At 31.4% G+C, this 18,087-nt stretch overlaps 3 protein-coding genes across 3 annotated transcripts; 2 read left to right on the top strand and 1 right to left on the bottom strand.

Annotated features, from left to right (window-relative positions):
* The first annotated feature begins 1,350 nt into the window (after window positions 1–1,350).
* On the top strand, window positions 1,351–4,614 carry LOC149057473 (uncharacterized). The gene is made up of 8 exons (XM_089224507.1): window positions 1,351–2,736; window positions 2,794–2,904; window positions 2,974–3,284; window positions 3,347–3,479; window positions 3,533–3,709; window positions 3,769–3,873; window positions 3,934–4,456; window positions 4,518–4,614. The coding sequence occupies exons 1-8, from the start codon at window positions 1,416–1,418 to the stop codon at window positions 4,612–4,614; spliced, it is 2,778 nt and encodes a 925-aa protein (XP_089080633.1). The 5' UTR covers window positions 1,351–1,415.
* A 6,200-nt stretch (window positions 4,615–10,814) lies between these two features.
* On the top strand, window positions 10,815–12,059 carry LOC149057472 (uncharacterized). Its single transcript, XM_089223429.1, has one exon. It carries the CDS (start codon window positions 10,815–10,817, stop codon window positions 12,057–12,059), a length of 1,245 nt encoding a protein of 414 aa, XP_089079555.1.
* A 133-nt stretch (window positions 12,060–12,192) lies between these two features.
* LOC149057471 (uncharacterized) lies at window positions 12,193–14,558 on the bottom strand. Its single transcript, XM_089222980.1, has 4 exons — window positions 12,894–14,558; window positions 12,701–12,832; window positions 12,533–12,628; window positions 12,193–12,471 (listed from the first exon to the last, which is right to left on the bottom strand). Exons 1-4 carry the CDS (start codon window positions 13,599–13,601, stop codon window positions 12,226–12,228), a joined length of 1,182 nt encoding a protein of 393 aa, XP_089079106.1. The 5' UTR covers window positions 13,602–14,558; the 3' UTR covers window positions 12,193–12,225.
* Window positions 14,559–18,087: the final 3,529 nt, after the last annotated feature.

Raw genomic sequence — 18,087 nt, 5'->3', positions numbered from 1 at the left:
CAACTACATACATTTTATCATCTAATATTAAAACTAATTTCCTGTTTCCTTAGATTTCTTTCATTTAAATTCCATATCAAAAAAATTTCACATTCATATACCTACTATACAGTTGTTGATGATTTTTTCAATCTGCCCAAGATATTAGGTATAAGTGTAATTTAATAAAAATTCATAAGAATTTCTAATCAAATTATTGAGCGTGTTGTCAATAACTCAGAATCACTAAGAGGCATTCACTTTAAGTATGTGCGTGTAATATATCTTCAGGCTTAAGATAATATTAAAAATATTTTGATTTTTTTATTATAGAATTTCCATCATAATTTTAATTAATTAATGTTAGTAGTATGATTTGGTATGTTCAGAAGGCTGATCCTTGCTGATCCTTGCTGCCCCGCTGATCCTTGCTGATCCTTGCTGCCCCGCTGATCCTTGCTGATCCTTGCTGCCCCGCTGATCCTTGCTGATCCTTGCTGCCCCGCTGATCCCCGCATCCGCATCTCTGCATCCCCGCATCCGCTCATCCTAGTCTTTACTCATCCTCGTCCTCGCCGCCGCCCGATCACGCACGTACGCGACGTATATTTACCCCACCCCACCTCATACACCACCTGAACCCGTCTACTCATCACGTGACCGATACATATTTTGTATATTTACCCCTCCACCTGAACCCGTCTACTCATCACGCGACTGATATATATTTTGTGTATTAACCCCCACCTCCCCACCACCATCCGATCCGTTATGTGAGCAACATATATTATTTAATATTATTATCAATATTATCAGTTATCAATTACACATTTTTCCTGTAGATTCTTAGATATTATATTTAACAACAACAAATTAAAATACCTATTAGTGAAAATGTATAAGTCGCGAGTAAACTCTCGTCCTTTAGATACTATACTTAACAACAACAACAAATTAATATATATTAGTGAATAACATAATAATTACCAATCTGTTTATAACATTATATATATTATTATTATAAGCAAATGTCATTAGTACTAAAAAATATCTTAATCGCTTATACGTTGGACTCATAGATATACGCGACAACAACAACAAATTAATATATATTAGTGAATATCACATTAATAACCAATATATACTAAAAAATACCTTAATCACTTACACGTTAGACTCTTAGATAGCTTAATATTATATCTCCTACCAATTAATGGACTCATCCACACCCGTCTTAGCTCTACAAGAGCCGCCATTCATTCAGTCTGTTCTCAGTCGTACACAATTGTAATTCTCCTCTCAGTGTTTTCACAGTCTTCATAATTCGTTCTGAACTTATAGTTTTTTTCAAGTCTTTAGTCTTTATTATTTTCCAAGTGTTTTATAAAATTTTAAGTGTTTATTATTTTATTATTTTTAAAATCATTTTTAAAAACATGGCTGGTTCAATCGCCGACAACGCTACCTTATACAACGAGAAGAAGGCTTTTACATATGTGCCACCATCACCTCCGGCTGAACTCATCGAGTCTACATGCTACACGTTGGACTTTACGGCTAGAAAATTTATAATTGTCGGTATCGATCCAACAGAACAACTTCAAATAGTTGTTCTTTTATTAACATCATCACGTTATGTGAAAATAAGTACAGATTTTCTAAGACGGATATTCTCGCTTATGGGTAACGTACTATCTTTTATATTAGACACGCCGCAAAAGTACAAGCGTACCACATTTCTCGAAACCGATGCTTATAAAATATCGAGTATGATGTATAACGGTTCAAACGTTCTGGTAATTGAATCCAAGACTGAAAACGGGTGTAGAGTTTTATTAAGTCGTTTAGACGTGGCGAAACATTTTATGGAGTCGATTGTTGATGTGGCCCTGAAAATCGAAAATCTGATGAAGACGAATATTCCGATAAAAATGACTGAGGGTGAAGAAAAAACACACCAAGAGTGTATAGAGTGTAACTTATGCAAATGTAGTTTAGCCGGGGGCGATAAGGTTAGAGATCACGATCATCTGACGGGCAAATTTAGGCAGACCTTGTGCTCTAGGTGTAACTTAGAGTTACAACAGCCTAAATTTGTCCCCGTTTTTTTCCATAACCTTTCCAACTATGACGCCCATTTAATAGTAACGGAACTTGGGTATGATACACAGACTATCAACGTTATACCGAACAGTGAGGAGAAATATATATCTTTCTCGAAATATATAAGTAGTACCTTCACTGTTCGGTTTATCGACACGTTCCGATTTATGGCGTCGAGTTTATCGTCCCTGGCTGAAAATTTAGTTACACCCGAACATGAGAACTTCCGTGAGACAGCCAAACATTTTGTCGCCGGAGATATGCCGCTCGTGACTCGTAAGGGGGTGTACCCGTACGAGTACACGGATAGTTGGGAGCGGCTGGAGGAGACAAGACTACCGAGTAAGAGGGATTTTTACAGTACATTGACGGAGACTGGGATTAAGGAGAAGGAGTTTGACCACGTGAAGGAGGTCTGGGACCACTTCGGCTGTACGACGTTAGGGAAGTACAGCGATCTATATCTTAAAATCGACGTGTTGTTGTTGGCAGACGTTTTCGAGAACTTCCGCGACGTGTGCATGAGGGCGTATAACCTGGACGCCGCCCATTATTTCACCGCCCCAGGCTTAAGTTTCGATGCGATGCTTAAGTTTACAAAGAAAAAGTTGGAGTTGTTGTCAGAGTACGACATGTTATTAATGTTTGAGAATGGTTAGTATATTATTTTTTTAAAAATTAATATATAATAATCTTATATATTTGTTATAGGTATACGTGGAGGATTGGTACAGGCGAGCAAGCGATATGCGACGGCGAACAATGTAAAGACCCCGGGGTATGACGAAACGAAGGAGAAATCGTGGATAATATATCAGGACTGTGAGTATATTTTTTTTCAAAACTTGTTAATTTTTTTTCTTACTTAATAATATTTTTTAAATTTTATAGGTAACAACTTGTACGGATGGGCTATGTCGCAGTACATGCCGTACGGTGGGTTCAACTGGGTTGAACCTACATTGAATGGATTGAACGATTTGGATGACACCTCCCCCATAGGACGAGTGTATGAGGTGGACGTGTCGTACCCAAGACACTTGCATAACGGACATAACGACCTGCCTTTCCTCCCGCAAAACAGCGTGCCTCGAGGCTCGAAGGTTAGGAAGTTGATGGCGACATTTGAGAAAAAGGAGAATTACATCATACATTATAGGAACTTACAGCAGGCCATTAAGAATGGTTTGATAGTTGAAAAAGTAAATATTTGTATTTTATATGGTTTTAAACAGATTTTTAACATTTCTCTTATTTTTTATAGGTGCACAGAGTTATTCAGTTTAACCAGTCAGATTGGCTGGCTAAATATATAGAGTTGAACACCGAGATGAGGAAGAAGGCTAAGAACGATTTTGAGAAAGACTTTTTTAAGCTGATGAACAATGCTGTATTTGGTATGTTACTTTATACTATTTATTATATTTTTATTAATATTTTATTTTTACAGGTAAAACAATGCAGTCTAAAAGGAAAGAGATGAAGATGGAGTTGGTGTCGTGTGAGAGGAGATTACAGAAACTCATTAATAAGAGTACGTTTAAACACTGTATTACTTATAATGAGAATCTTAACGCCGTAGCGCTTGAAAATAAAATTATTAAATTTGACAAGCCTATATATATTGGTAAATATATTTTATATAATATACAATAATACATTTATTAACACATTTATTTTTTACAGGATTCGCTGTACTAGATATTTCAAAAACAATGATGTATGAGTACCATTATGATGTTATACAGAGGCATTATGGAGACAGGATTAAACTAATGTATACTGATACAGGTAAATATTATATTAAAACTATACTCATGTATATAATATATTAATATCATTCTTTTTCAGATTCACTGATTTACCATGTCTATACTGATGACTTTTATGCAGACTTGGCGGCCAACCATAACTTGTTGGACCGGATGGACACCGCTAACCTGCCCAGTGACCATCCGTGTTATGTGGCGGAAAGAAAGAAGATCCCGGGGTTCTTTTCCGATGAGGTGGATGCTAATGCTATTACAGAGTTTTGTGCGTTGAGGGCAAAGTCCTACGCTTTTAATGTATATGCAGGAGAAGAGGATGCGGTGAGAGATAAGAACGATAAGGATAAAGTTGGTGGTGAAAAGATCAAAGCGAAGGGGATAAGAGGTCATGTGGTTAAAAACCACATGACTCTTGAGGATCATAGAAAGTGTCTGTTTGATGAAGAAGGAGTGGAATTATATACAGAGAATGTTTCAATACGGTCATTCAATCATCAGCTCATGACGATAAAGACTAAAAAATTAACATATAACAGCTACGATGACAAGAGGGTGGTGTTAGAAGATAAAATAAATACACTAGCACATGGACACTATAGTATAGAGCAAGTTATTATAAAATATATATTTAAATTATTTTACTAACATTTTCTCTTAATTTTACAGAGAAGATGACATATGGTCAGAACTTGAGGAAGATGGAGGGGGCTGGAACGAGGAAGAGAAAGGATTAATGATAGGCCTTCTACATTACATAACCTGATTTTATATATTGTATATTTTTTTTTCTGTTAATTAGTTTTATTGTAAATATTAATATATAGTTTGTTATATATATTGTAAATATTATCATGTTATATAATTATACTTGAGATAGATTAATGTATATATTTTTGTAAACGCATCACATAAAATTGAAATTATTGTAAATAATATATATATGTTTTATTAGTTTTAAGTTAGAATAGTATATTTCATGTATTTATTTTTGTAAACGCAACACATAAAATTGAAATTATTGTAAATACTGTGTAACAGTATGTTTTTAAGTTAGATTAGGGTATAAACTTTTAGTTTTTCATGTTTATAATGTATAATTGACAGATATTTAAGTTTTTTCATGTTTATAATGTATAATTGATAGATATTTAAGTTTTTTCATGTTTATAATGTATAATTGTTAGATATTTAAGTTTTTTCATGTTTATAATGTATAATTGTTAGATATTTAAGTTTTTTCATGTTTATAATCATGTTTTTCTGTTTCAGGTATAGATGGAAGCCAATATTAGTATAATTAAAAAACCTTGTAAATGTATGTTAACATATAAATTAAAAAAACAATGTTAAAATATAATTATGTTTATTAAATAAAATGTATACAACATAATTTTTAAGAATTATTTATATACCATTTCCTTATAGCAAATACTTTATAAAATGTACATTGTTTAGGATTAAATTCCATATGAAAAATACAACAAGGTAGAGTTTCATCATTACATATTTGGTCCAAACGTGGGCATCCAAGGTCTTCGATGTTGATGAGTGTGACATGAGGTATAAATTCTGTGAGCAGTTGTTTTTTCTGTTCACCTTTGACATAAATGCATGTGAACTTTAATGAATTCAATATTCTACTTAGTTCTTCATATTCAATATCACCATATTCTATAGATAGTTTGTGATAGTTACGTTCCAACCACTTGTTAGTTTTTCGACTCTTATTGTCCTGCATAGTTTTTGAATTTTTAAAAATCCAGTGTTGAGTTGCCCATGTTTCCGTGTCGATTATAGATAATTCTTTAATAAAATATTTATTGCCTGCTCCAAGAACGCATTGCATGTCTGCGATAGCCGACGACATAATTATAGATATATATAAAAATGACTTGTAGTATTTATAACAAGGTCTGTGGACTACCAAACACGTTGATGTATACAGCATGACTGACATTATATTCCAATATCTCATATATTTAAAACCAACTAATTGTTTATTATAATTGTATTATATATTGTATATTATTAAGTTTTATTAATATTTTTTCTTTCGATGATCTCCAAACGTGAATTTAAATCTGAAATATATGCCCCATGATTCGGTAGTGAATTTTCATCAAATATCCCAGTTATTCGATTTATTTCAGATTTTAATTGACTCAAGTCTCCTCCGAAGATACCTATCGCTGTGCTGGTGGCAGCATAGTTGTTAAATAGCTCTGACATACGATTTTCGCAATTTAATAAAGACTTATTACTTGTTTGTATATTATTTTCCATCGAATGTATTTTTAAATTTAGATCAACAATATTACTTTTCAAAGTATCAATTTCTTTCTGATGAAGTTTCACATCATTTAGGATTGTTTTGTTACTTGATTGAATATCGGAAATAGTTTTCTTAGTATCACTAGCCTGAGAACTACCAAACACGTTCATAGTTATAAAACTACTGGCACTATTTTTTGACATCACGTGTATTTATCCAACTATTATGTGTATTATCGAATCCTAACCATTTTACAAACATTTTATCGCCCTTCTTACGAATCATTTTTTCGATTAAATATTCGTTTGGAAAATTGGTCTTGCATATTTCATCAGAGTAAAAACAACCTGATATAGGTTTACCTATATAATCTTGCAATTGATAAGTAACGGGTAATGTTTTATTTATTTTTATAATCTCGAATATTTCCGTAGACCAGTTTGGCAGATAACCTTTTGTAAACACGCCTTTTTGTGTACTGATACGAACGTTATCACCGACTTTGAATTTAATTTTTTCATTATTAATTTTACATTGTTTTATTACCACTGAGGCGGGGTCGAAATCTGCTTGTATTGGCGTCATTCCTATAGTTCTATGTCGTGAATTATTGTATTCGTTAAGCAGCAACGGTAAAATTGAAATCCATTCGTGTGAGCCACGCGCCGTAAACTCTCTAAACATTTTTTCTTTTAATGTACGATTAAATCGTTCTACAATACATGCTTTCATAACGCTGAATGTAGAATATTTGTGTATGTTATACTTAGTCATCAATGCGTTGAAAGTGGTGTTATAAAATTCTTTTCCATTATCGAGTTGTAAAAGTTTTGGTGAACGATCAAGTAATATTTTTGACATCGCACTAGTGACTTCTCTACCAGTTTTTGATTTCAGAGGTAGAGCCCACGCAAATTTTGTAAAACAGTCAATAACTGTTAGAATGTATTTGTAACTTTTATTTTTCTTTGAATATGGAATCATTTCAACCAAGTCAGCTTGCCATAAATCATTTTTTCCATAAACGTTAACTCTACGTCTACTAAAATTTTTCCTTGCTGGCTTGTGAAGTTCGATAGCGATTTCCCGTTTAGACATTTGGTATTCGTTTTATAAGACCGACTTCACGTAATTCTTCGAAAATCGATATTATTTCGTTTGAAACACCTGTATTACCAGCTGCTTTGGACGCGAGAAGTAGACGTAATCGATCGACTAACTCATTTGGATTATCCCAATACACTAAGTTATTTTTTTGTAATTTCATTGATAATCCACCACCAGACGAGGTAAATAATTTATTAATAACCGATGAATATTTAGAGCCAGTCTTTTTTATTTTTTTACCATCTGATGATAAATGTGCCGATGTTTGAATCAATATAGATTTATATGCCTCTAAATCGTTATCAGTATAAATTAATGGATTTTTCAAAAATAATAACTGAATAAGTCCCGAGGTTGATGGGTAAACAACACCATCAATAAGTATAGTGTTTTCAAGGAATTTTACTTCTTTTCCACCCAAAATAATAATACCGCTTGGAAGTTTTTTTGGACCGTAGGTTTTATCCAAGTCTGTAGACTGAAACCAATTTTCAATTTCTTGCTGATAGTCAATTGAGTTTTTCGAATTAATGTTTTCTTTATTCGGTATGAGTTGAGGCTTATTTGATATTTTACTTAAAGGTTCAATAATAGGTTTTAATGTCTCAGACATTAATTGCTGAACATTATATGAACCGGTTTTTAATGCTATATATTTACGTTTTATACTTTCCTTAGCTTTAACGACTTCATCTAATACAGTAGTTGCTTCCGTCATGATTAAGTTTTAAATGATAATATTTATTATTGTATACCGCCTTATATAACCACATATGTATCAAATCCAAATCTATAACGTCCGTTATCACGTTCGCTATCTTTACAAACAACAACAAATGCGAATCTGTCACGATTCCAGCACGTCACACAAAAATGTTTAAATTGTATATATGACATATCACCTGAACAGTGTTCGTTGTAAATATGTTTTAAATTGGTTTCATCTTGTTTGAATAATACTAATAAATTAGCATTATCACGTATCAACTGTTTAGGTACTTTTGAATAACTCTGAGCCAGATAAAATATATCTATTTTATTGTGACGACCTCGAGAAAAGTATTCCCTTATTACGTTTTGTTGTTCGCCTATAACATCGTCCAAGATAAAAATAGAATTTGGTAAGACTTGCTCGGGTGGAATCACTTTATCATTCTCAAAAAATGTATACATGTTAATACCATCAATACTGTCAATTATACGTTTTAGTAATTTATATTTTGGTTGTTCCAGCGTTTTAGAGTATATATAAACATTCTCAAAACGTAACCCGTTTTCGTCAACGAGTAAAAAATATATCAAATTTGTTTTTCCACATCCCGAGCTCCCAAGCACTAACGATCTAATTGTATTTGGAAAAAGCATACCATGTCTAAGCTGAATTGTATCAGGGGTATCAATGTTATAAATTCGAATTTTTTTCTCTTGTTCGATAAATCGCATTTTTAAACTTTTAGCTATAAATACAGATGTATTGTCAGTGAAAGCGTCACACGATGTCTCACGTTCGTAAGCGGAACAACAATAAGGGCTCTGGTCTTATTAACTCTGTTATTAATCATTTACCCGTGGAATTACATTTACCTGGTTATAGGTAAGTCATTATGATATATTATTATTATTATTATTAAAATCCGATCTAAATCAAATATATATACATATATATTTGTTATAGATTTGCTGGCCCTGGAACCAAATTAAAAGAAAGATTAGCACGTGGAGAACGTGGGATAAACAGTCTTGATGAGTTGGCCAGAGCTCACGATATAGCATACGAAGAAAGTAATTCTCTCGCCGATAGACATAGAGCGGACGAAATATTGGAAAATCAGGCGTGGGAGGTGTTTAAATCTAAAAACACAGGTATTAAGGAAAAAGCGGCGTCTTGGTTGGTTACTACAGCCATGAAAGTCAAACGTAAGATGGGTGCTGGTTGCGGATTTAAACAAATTGTTTCGGCTGCTAAAAATTCGATCAAAAATAAAATGAATGAAAATAATATAACTAAATTAGTAAGAACATGTCTGTCATCTGCGAAAAAATTTAAAAAATCTATAAATAAGAAGACTAAAACTCCAAGAATTATACCAATACCAAAAAAGGGTGGTGTTTTACCTTTAATACCTATTTTTGCTGGTTTATCAGCATTAGGCGCGCTTACCGGAGGTGTCGGCAATATAGTAAAAGTAGTGAACGAATTAAATTCTGGTAAAAGCACTCCTATTCATTTAGGTAAAGGTTTATATCTAACACCTCACAAGGGCGGTTCTTATAAAATCGTAAAAGGAAAAGGTTTATACCTAGCACCATACAAGGGCGGATCAGTTAAGAAATCTATATCAAAAAACTAATTTCCACGTTACCCGATAGAGCGTTGTACGATTATGAGATTATAAAATATGTCGACATGTTGAAAATTCCTCATTTCATTGGAGTATTTTCTAGAGACAGGTTGCCTTTACGACCAAAATATAAAGAGTCGGCTATAGTTAATTTAGACATCGACAAAGGTACAGGTACTCATTGGGTAGCGTATAAGAAAATCGGAAATCATGTTAAATATTTTGATAGCTACGGAAACTTAACCCCTCCGCTAGAATTACTGAAATATTTCAACGGTTGTAGTATCGAATATAATTACGAGAAACAACAGAAATATAATACAACAAACTGTGGACACTTGTGTTTAAAATTTTTATCATGTACACTATAACTTTAACGGGGAACTCAAGCGAATTATGATGTGACTTTTTCCCGCCTATAGAAGTTAGTAAAAATGCAAAAATCGGACTGTTGGGTTTTCAAACGAATAATTCTATTCCTAATGTAAACGAAAAGTGTAATAAAATTGGTTTCATATATAATAATAATAATAATAATAATAGCGATAGCTATACAATACCTACTGGCTCTTATGAATTGATGGAAATTGAGACGGCAATAAAACGTGTATTACATAACACTGATACTTTATTCGAGTTGAGAGCAGATAATAATACATTAAAATGTACAATGTTTTGTAGCGAAACTATCGATTTTTCCATGGCAAATAGTATAGGGCAGTTGTTAGGCTTTAAAAATCGTAAATATGCTGCTAATGTCAATCACGAATCAGATTCGTTAGTCAATATTACCACAACAAACTGTATATATATCGATTCAAACCTAGTTATGGGTTCATTTGTCAACGGTAAACAGTGTCATACAATACATGAGTTTTATCCAAATGTACCTCCAGGCTATAAAATAATAGAGGTACCATCACATTTGGTATTTTACCCTCTTAATTCTACATCTATAACGCACGCAAGTATAATTTTAAAAAATCAGAACAACGAGTTGATCGATCTGCGAGGCGAGCCAGTATCAATACGGTTATTAATTCAAGACTCATGATAATATTATGGGGCTGCAATTTCATAATATAAATACGTATGCAAATATAAAACATGTTAGTCGTGTTAATAACACTAACAAGGTAACATCTCTAAAGAAAAAAAAATATTCTAAACGTAAATTGTATGTCAAACATAGTTTAACTGCTGATAATTTGGCTTTTCTACGTTCGCTAAACGCAATTTAATATGGATGATATGTATTTAAATGTCACGGCAGGATACACCGATGATTGTAAGATAACTCAAATTGAATATCATTCTTTTTTACCTTATTCGACGTCCGCTCTTTCTAATAATGATGAGGTCCGTATTGCTTTACATAACACAGAGTCTTATACTTTACCATGTGAGAGTTATATTTACATTGAGGGAACAATAAATAAACCTATAGATATAACTGACGAAATTCGATTTATAAACAATGGACTGGCATTTCTTTTCTCTGAAATGAAATATGAAATAAATGGTACTCAAATTCAAAAACTTGTTAACCCAGGTATTTCGACTACATTAAAAGGATATTGCTCGTATAATAAAACAAATATTATATCGCATCATAATGCTGCCTGGGATAGTGAAATTAAAAATGGTAATAAAGACTTTATCGATAACGGAAATTTGAATGGATGTATTAATCTTAAAGATTTGTTTGGTTTTTGCGAAGATTATAAACGTATTTTAATAAATTGTAACCAACAACTTATATTGAATAGAGCTTCGATCGATATTAATGCTGTTAAACAGTTTAAAAATAATGAGATAGTAGACACTCCTAAACTAAAAGATGTTAAAATAAACATAACAAAAATATTGTGGAGAATGCCTATAGTGAAAGTGAGTGATAGAGAAAAAATTCGACTGTTGAAAGTAATCAACAATCAGAAACCTCTAACATGTACGTTTAGATCGTGGGAACTGTGTGAATATCCATTTTTACCTCAAAACACTTCGCATTCGTGGAAAGTAAAGACATCCAACAAATTAGAAAAGCCTCGATATGTTATAATCGGATTTCAAAACGACAGGAAAAATAGCTCGAATAAAGCAATGTCATTTTTCGACCATTGTAAAATTAAAAACGTAAAGGTCTATTTAAACTCAGAAGTATTTCCCTATGAAGATTTTCAATGCGACTTCACCAAGAATAAGATGGCTACATTATATCGCGCATATGCCGAGTTCCAGAAATCTTACTATGGTTATAACGAAGTAACACCTCTATTGAACCGTTCAGATTTCAAAAATCTATGTCCAATTATTGTTGTTGACATGAGCCGCCAGAACGACAACGTGAAAATGTCAACCGTAGACCTTAGGATTGAACTAGAAGCAGACGAAGCGTTCCCAGCTTCAACTTCTGCATATTGCTTAATATTACACGATCAAATTATAACTTATAATCCATTTAATGGAGAAGTAAGAACCTTGTAAATATGAATTGTAAACCTTATTATTAATAATTATAACTTATAATCCATTTAATGGAGAAGTAAGAACCTTGTAAATATTTATTGTAAATCTTAATATTAATAAATAAAAATACTTTTTTATATATCATGTTTATTTTTATTCTACATATCTAAATTATTTAATTTTATTATAATAATCTGCGCTTTACGTTACGGGATGGTGTGAGGTGTTGAGCGCCCCGTTTACTTGATATATCTGAGGGCTTGTCAAAAAAAGATGGCGATGGTGGAGATGATTGAATCGAGAACGACGTTGGACCATCATTCTCATCAACTACTAAAGCTCGTTGACGTAGGTATAGATTTGGGTTGTGATGCCACGGAGGGTACTGCGCCAAATTGTCAGAATCATATCCATCGTTCTCATCGATGGACTAAACAAAATTAATAATATCAATATTGTTTTTATTTAAAGAAAAATATTATATAAATTACCTTAGCTAGAATAGTTGTAGTGGCAACTTCTTGTTTACTTGATATAATGTTGGTTGGAGAATAGTTTGGTGATATTGGTGAATACCCGTACTGTAACTAAAATAAAAATAAAAAATAAAACTTGTTTAAATATATATGATTGTATATAATATTACATTTATGTATTACCTTAACTAAATTATCATCATCGTCCAGTTGATTAAATCCATCATTTGAATCGTCATACTTGGAGAAGATAGCGTTTACCTCGGAACAACTTGGTGATATAGCTGACAGCGATTTGAAATTCTTATCATATACCTAAAATAAAAATAAGTGTAATTTAATATTTTATATATGAAATAATATACTTTTACATTACCACTTTTGAGTTTTGTTCGTTCCGATGAGCCATACAAAGTTCAGCCAATTGTGTAGTCGCAAACATTTTAATTTGGCCGAGGTTGGGTGTCTTCTTACTCTGTCTGACTTCAACGTTCCGAATGAAAATTTCCATTTCCCTCAAATTGTTGGGCGGTGAATCCGATTGCAAGCATTTCTCCCTCAAATACTCGCAATAATCACTAATTTGCTTAATAATTACGGGTTTTATTTTCTCTGCTTTTTCATTAATACTAGCAGTAATACACCATTCTAATTCCTGGAGTTTTATTAAATCTAAACGACTTAATAAAACTCTACACCCGTTTTCAGTCTTGGATTCAATTACCAGAACGTTTGAACCGTTATACATCATACTCGATATTTTATAAGCATCGGTTTCGAGAAATGTGGTACGCTTGTACTTTTGCGGCGTGTCTAATATAAAAGATAGTACGTTACCCATAAGCGAGAATATCCGTCTTAGAAAATCTGTACTTATTTTCACATAACGTGATGATGTTAATAAAAGAACAACTATTTGAAGTTGTTCTGTTGGATCGATACCGACAATTATAAATTTTCTAGCCGTAAAGTCCAACGTGTAGCATGTAGACTCGATGAGTTCAGCCGGAGGTGATGGTGGCACATATGTAAAAGCCTTCTTCTCGTTGTATAAGGTAGCGTTGTCGGCGATTGAACCAGCCATGTTTTTAAAAATGATTTTAAAAATAATAAAATAATAAACACTTAAAATTTTATAAAACACTTGGAAAATAATAAACACTAAAGACTTGAAAAAAACTATAAGTTCAGAACGAATTATGAAGACTGTGAAAACACGGAGAGGAGAATTACAATTGTGTACGACTGAGAACAGACTGAATGAATGGCGGCTCTTGTAGAGCTAAGACGGGTGTGGATGAGTCCATTAATTGGTAGGAGATATAATATTAAGCTATCTAAGAGTCTAACGTGTAAGTGATTAAGGTATTTTTTAGTATATATTGGTTATTAATGTGATATTCACTAATATATATTAATTTGTTGTTGTTGTCGCGTATATCTATGAGTCCAACGTATAAGCGATTAAGATATTTTTTAGTACTAATGACATTTGCTTATAATAATAATATATATAATGTTATAAACAGATTGGTAATTATTATGTTATTCACTAATATATATTAATTTGTTGTTGTTGTTAAGTATAGTATCTAAAGGACGAGAGTTTACTCGCGACTTATACATTTTCATTAATATGTATTTTAATTTGTTGTTGTTAAATATAATATCTAAGAATCTACAGGAAAAATGTGTAATTGATAACTGATAATATTGATAATAATATTAAATAATATATGTTGCTCACATAACGGATCGGATGATGGTGGGGAGGTGGGGGTTAATACACAAAATATATATCAGTCGCGTGATGAGTAGACGGGTTCAGGTGGAGGGGTAAATATACAAAATATGTATCGGTCACGTGATGAGTAGACGGGTTCAGGTGGTGTATGAGGTGGGGTGGGGTAAATATACGTCGCGTACGTGCGTGATCGGGCGGCGGCGAGGACGAGGATGAGTAAAGACTAGGATGAGCGGATGCGGGGATGCAGAGATGCGGATGCGGGGATCAGCGGGGCAGCAAGGATCAGCGGGGCAGCAAGGATCAGCAAGGATCAGCAAGGATCAGCAAGGATCAGCGGGGCAGCAAGGATCAGCAAGGATCAGCAAGGATCAGCGGGGCAGCAAGGATCAGCAAGGATCAGCCTTCTGAACATACCAAATCATACTACTAATGTTACTATATATACATAATAATTAATAACTATAATACTATAAATTCAAAAAAATAAATTGTATTTTATTTAAAAAAATAATAATATTCTTATGTATAACTCAATGATATCATAATTATTACTTAATACTTATATTATATATCATATTCTAATAATATACTATAAATGTAAAATTATCAATTCCTGTAAATTAAAGAATGTTATTTTAATTTGTTATCCCTACTCATTGCATATTATCACTTTCTAGTATGCACTATGCAGCGATGTTTTTGAATCTATGGAATTACCTATACTATAAAATTTACGAATTTCCACACATACGCGTATCATAATATTCATAACAAGTCATAAAATATTAAATACAGACAAGATTAAACTGTGAGCAAGTGTCTCGCATGCGAGGAAGTAATATTATGATTTGTGATATAAGAATAGTAGGCATCTTATTCATATACAATATATATTATGTATAGAAAAATATGTAGTACTTATATAGATAATATCATGTATATCTATAACAATAAAGTAATAACATGTTTTAATAATTCACGTCACGTCTAAAACACTTGTGAATAACGAATTATTTTATTTTTTCATGGTCATAAAAAACGAGATTTTCTTACATGAAGACGAATTTATCCGTTTTTGGACAAAAAATTACTCGAATGTTTCTTTTATGGCTTTTTTTATTTTATTTTAAATGAGACTCAACAACAAAGGTTATTGGCCTTTAACATCAATATTTTTTTACACAAGAATGAATTATTAACAATAATTATATATACAAAACAAAGGTAATAGTATGAACAAAAAAGGATTGAGATATATCTAGGTTAAATAATTTGATATAGTTTAGTTTGTTTTAAATAACTGATTAATTTTTCAATGTTGCTTGGCTGGGGACTTAGGGCTTCTTCCATATTGTCTTCTATGTTGAGCTTGGTTCTGATGTCGGTGAATTTATGGCAGTGGCATATTAGATGTTCAATCTTTTATGGCTTATATGAACTTATGGAGCGAGAGGATTATTAGAATTATTATGTAGACTGTAGACAGTAGTTCGAAAATAATATAATTATATATGATGACTTTTTTAAAACTTTTTTGTGTACCTATATTAATATGAAGTAACGCTTCACTAAACATTATTTTCATTTAAGTTATTTTTTCTGTTGGAAATTCGTAAGTTAATCTCAATTTAATTTTTTGGAATATTTGAGATTCTGAGAGGAGCCATGAATATTTTACAGTGCCACAATGTGTGATTTTAAGTTCAAACTTTGGACGAAATTATAAATATTAAAACCAAGAGTATCAGTTTTAGTTATTTTACTGCAATTTAAAAACATTATTTGTGGGCGTTTGAGACATTTTTAAAACTCAACAATGTGTTTTAAAATGTTTGTATTTTCAGTTTATAAATAAATTATTGTTTTTACCTTATTATCAAAATATTTTAAAATTAATATAAATTAAAAAATTATATTATATTAGCACTAAAAATATCCATACAACACCTTGAATATATTTTTTCAATTTAGATTATAAAAGCTGTATAAATATAACTTCACTCGCAAGTTGCGAAATAATTTTTAAATGTTTAAAAAAAATTATTTACAATGCAAATTGCAGATAATAACCAATAAGAAATGAAAAGTAATTAAAAATAATGCATAATATTTAGGTATGAACTACCTATCTATTTCGATGTTAGATCGCATTATCACAAGGATGATTGTCATTGTAATTATATATGTATAATACAGACATTATTGTTTGTGAAAATAAATTGATATAAGTATTCTTGTTCCATCATATAAAATACAAATACTGCAACAGTGTATAATTTGTATATAAAAATTATATTTTCATTAATCTAACTTGAACTTAATGTTTTTACTTTTTATAGTTACGGCCTACAGAAATATTACGCATACAAAATGAATGACTTTTTTTTATTGATCAAAATATATATCGACAACTAGGCCATTAGTAAAAGAAATTTTTTTTGTTACATTTTTAGTAAGACTTTTTTTAATAATGCTAAAGATGTTATACTTGCAGTCTGCAACAAGTTTATATTCATACAAGTACATTAGGTTTAACTATAAACCGAGTTATAAGTTATACCTAACCATATGTATAAAACCATATTCTTAAATACTTAAACGAGACATTACAATGATTTTAAAAATGTTTAAGAGGTTAATCGGTCAATGCTATAAAAAAAAACTCAAGCGGAGGTCATAAGCGAGATTTGTATGTAAATTTTTTCTGAACGATGAATAAGTTAAAACTACTAATTTAAGAATATTATATACTAAGTCTTAAGTGCAAATCGTAGTAACAAATTCAAAATTGAAATATTATCAATACTTACCTATATGGCTATATATGCGGGAATAAGAAAGAATGGAATAAACAATATTTTATAATGAATTAATAAGAATATAATGAAATCTATAACGGAATTCTCTGCAGTATATTATACATAGATATTAGATATTAAATAAACATAATATATAGACATCAATTATTTAGCAGTCCGTATTAAGTATCTATAATATATAATATCTATACATCGCGCTAGGTATACAAACTACTTTTTCATCCATATATCCGTACGCGTATGATACACTAGTTCCGTTAATTTATCTTGGTTTTAATTATTTACTTACCTCAATTTTATTCGGATATTATAGTTTTTGACAATATTGTCCAACACGGTCATATAAATACTTTCCAAACATCTCCAAGAAAAATCTCTCAAACTTTTGTCAAAGTTAGTTGAGTTTGGAGTCTATATGAAAAAAGATATAGGATTAAAATATTAAATTAATAAGCTCCCATATTGTTTTATGATATAATTTATTTATTGGACGCCATAATTTCAACAATTTCATGTATGCTTTTACCTCATCAGTCAAATAAATGACATCCATTTACCTATGTGTAAAACAAAATTAAGTTAGCAACTCTTTAAAATGCGAATTTTTGATAATAATTTTTTAGTACTTACACACTAATACAATGTAGTTTGAAGGTATCACGAATATGTCAACTATAAAAATACTATAATATATATAAAATGTAATGAAATATTGAAGTATTTTTCGTAAACATATGTATCTATAATATGTATATAATTTTTTTTTTAATCACAAAAAAACATCGACAGCAAAGGCCATTAGTTTCAGAATGTTAAAAGATATGCATGAACAAGTGTTTACAACGATATTTACAAAGATGAGTTATAAATAAAATGAGATGTACATATTTGTTTGATTGTACAATTTGGAGTGTTTTAAAAAATTCAATAAATCTGAGTTATTTTTTAGGATTGGGACCGAGTGCGGAGTCCAAGTTGTATGGATATCCTGCGCTCAACTCATT

This window comes from Diuraphis noxia, unplaced genomic scaffold, assembly GCF_037042655.1.
Source record: "Diuraphis noxia isolate RWA-SAM2 unplaced genomic scaffold, SU_Dnox_SAM2 contig0003, whole genome shotgun sequence".
In the NCBI taxonomy this organism is placed as follows: Eukaryota; Metazoa; Arthropoda; class Insecta; order Hemiptera; family Aphididae; genus Diuraphis; species Diuraphis noxia.
The sequence above is the reverse complement of the archived record's forward strand: the minus strand, read 5'-3'. Positions and strand labels throughout refer to the sequence as shown.

What these genes read in the sequence shown, in the direction of transcription:
- LOC149057473 (XM_089224507.1), top strand. Translation starts at nt 1,416, where the DNA reads ATGGCTGGTTCAATCGCCGACAACGCTACCTTATACAACGAGAAGAAG. An exon ending in GTTATTAATGTTTGAGAATG is followed by an intron (nt 2,737 to 2,793) that starts GTTAGTATATTA and finishes TATTTGTTATAG; the next exon opens with GTATACGTGGAGGATTGGTA. An exon ending in ACTAATGTATACTGATACAG is followed by an intron (nt 3,874 to 3,933) that starts GTAAATATTATA and finishes ATTCTTTTTCAG; the next exon opens with ATTCACTGATTTACCATGTC.
- LOC149057472 (XM_089223429.1), top strand. Translation starts at nt 10,815, where the DNA reads ATGGATGATATGTATTTAAATGTCACGGCAGGATACACCGATGATTGT.
- LOC149057471 (XM_089222980.1), bottom strand. Translation starts at nt 13,601, where the DNA reads ATGGCTGGTTCAATCGCCGACAACGCTACCTTATACAACGAGAAGAAG. An exon ending in ATGATGATAATTTAGTTAAG is followed by an intron (nt 12,629 to 12,700) that starts GTAATACATAAA and finishes TTTTTATTTTAG; the next exon opens with TTACAGTACGGGTATTCACC. An exon ending in CTACAACTATTCTAGCTAAG is followed by an intron (nt 12,472 to 12,532) that starts GTAATTTATATA and finishes AATTTTGTTTAG; the next exon opens with TCCATCGATGAGAACGATGG.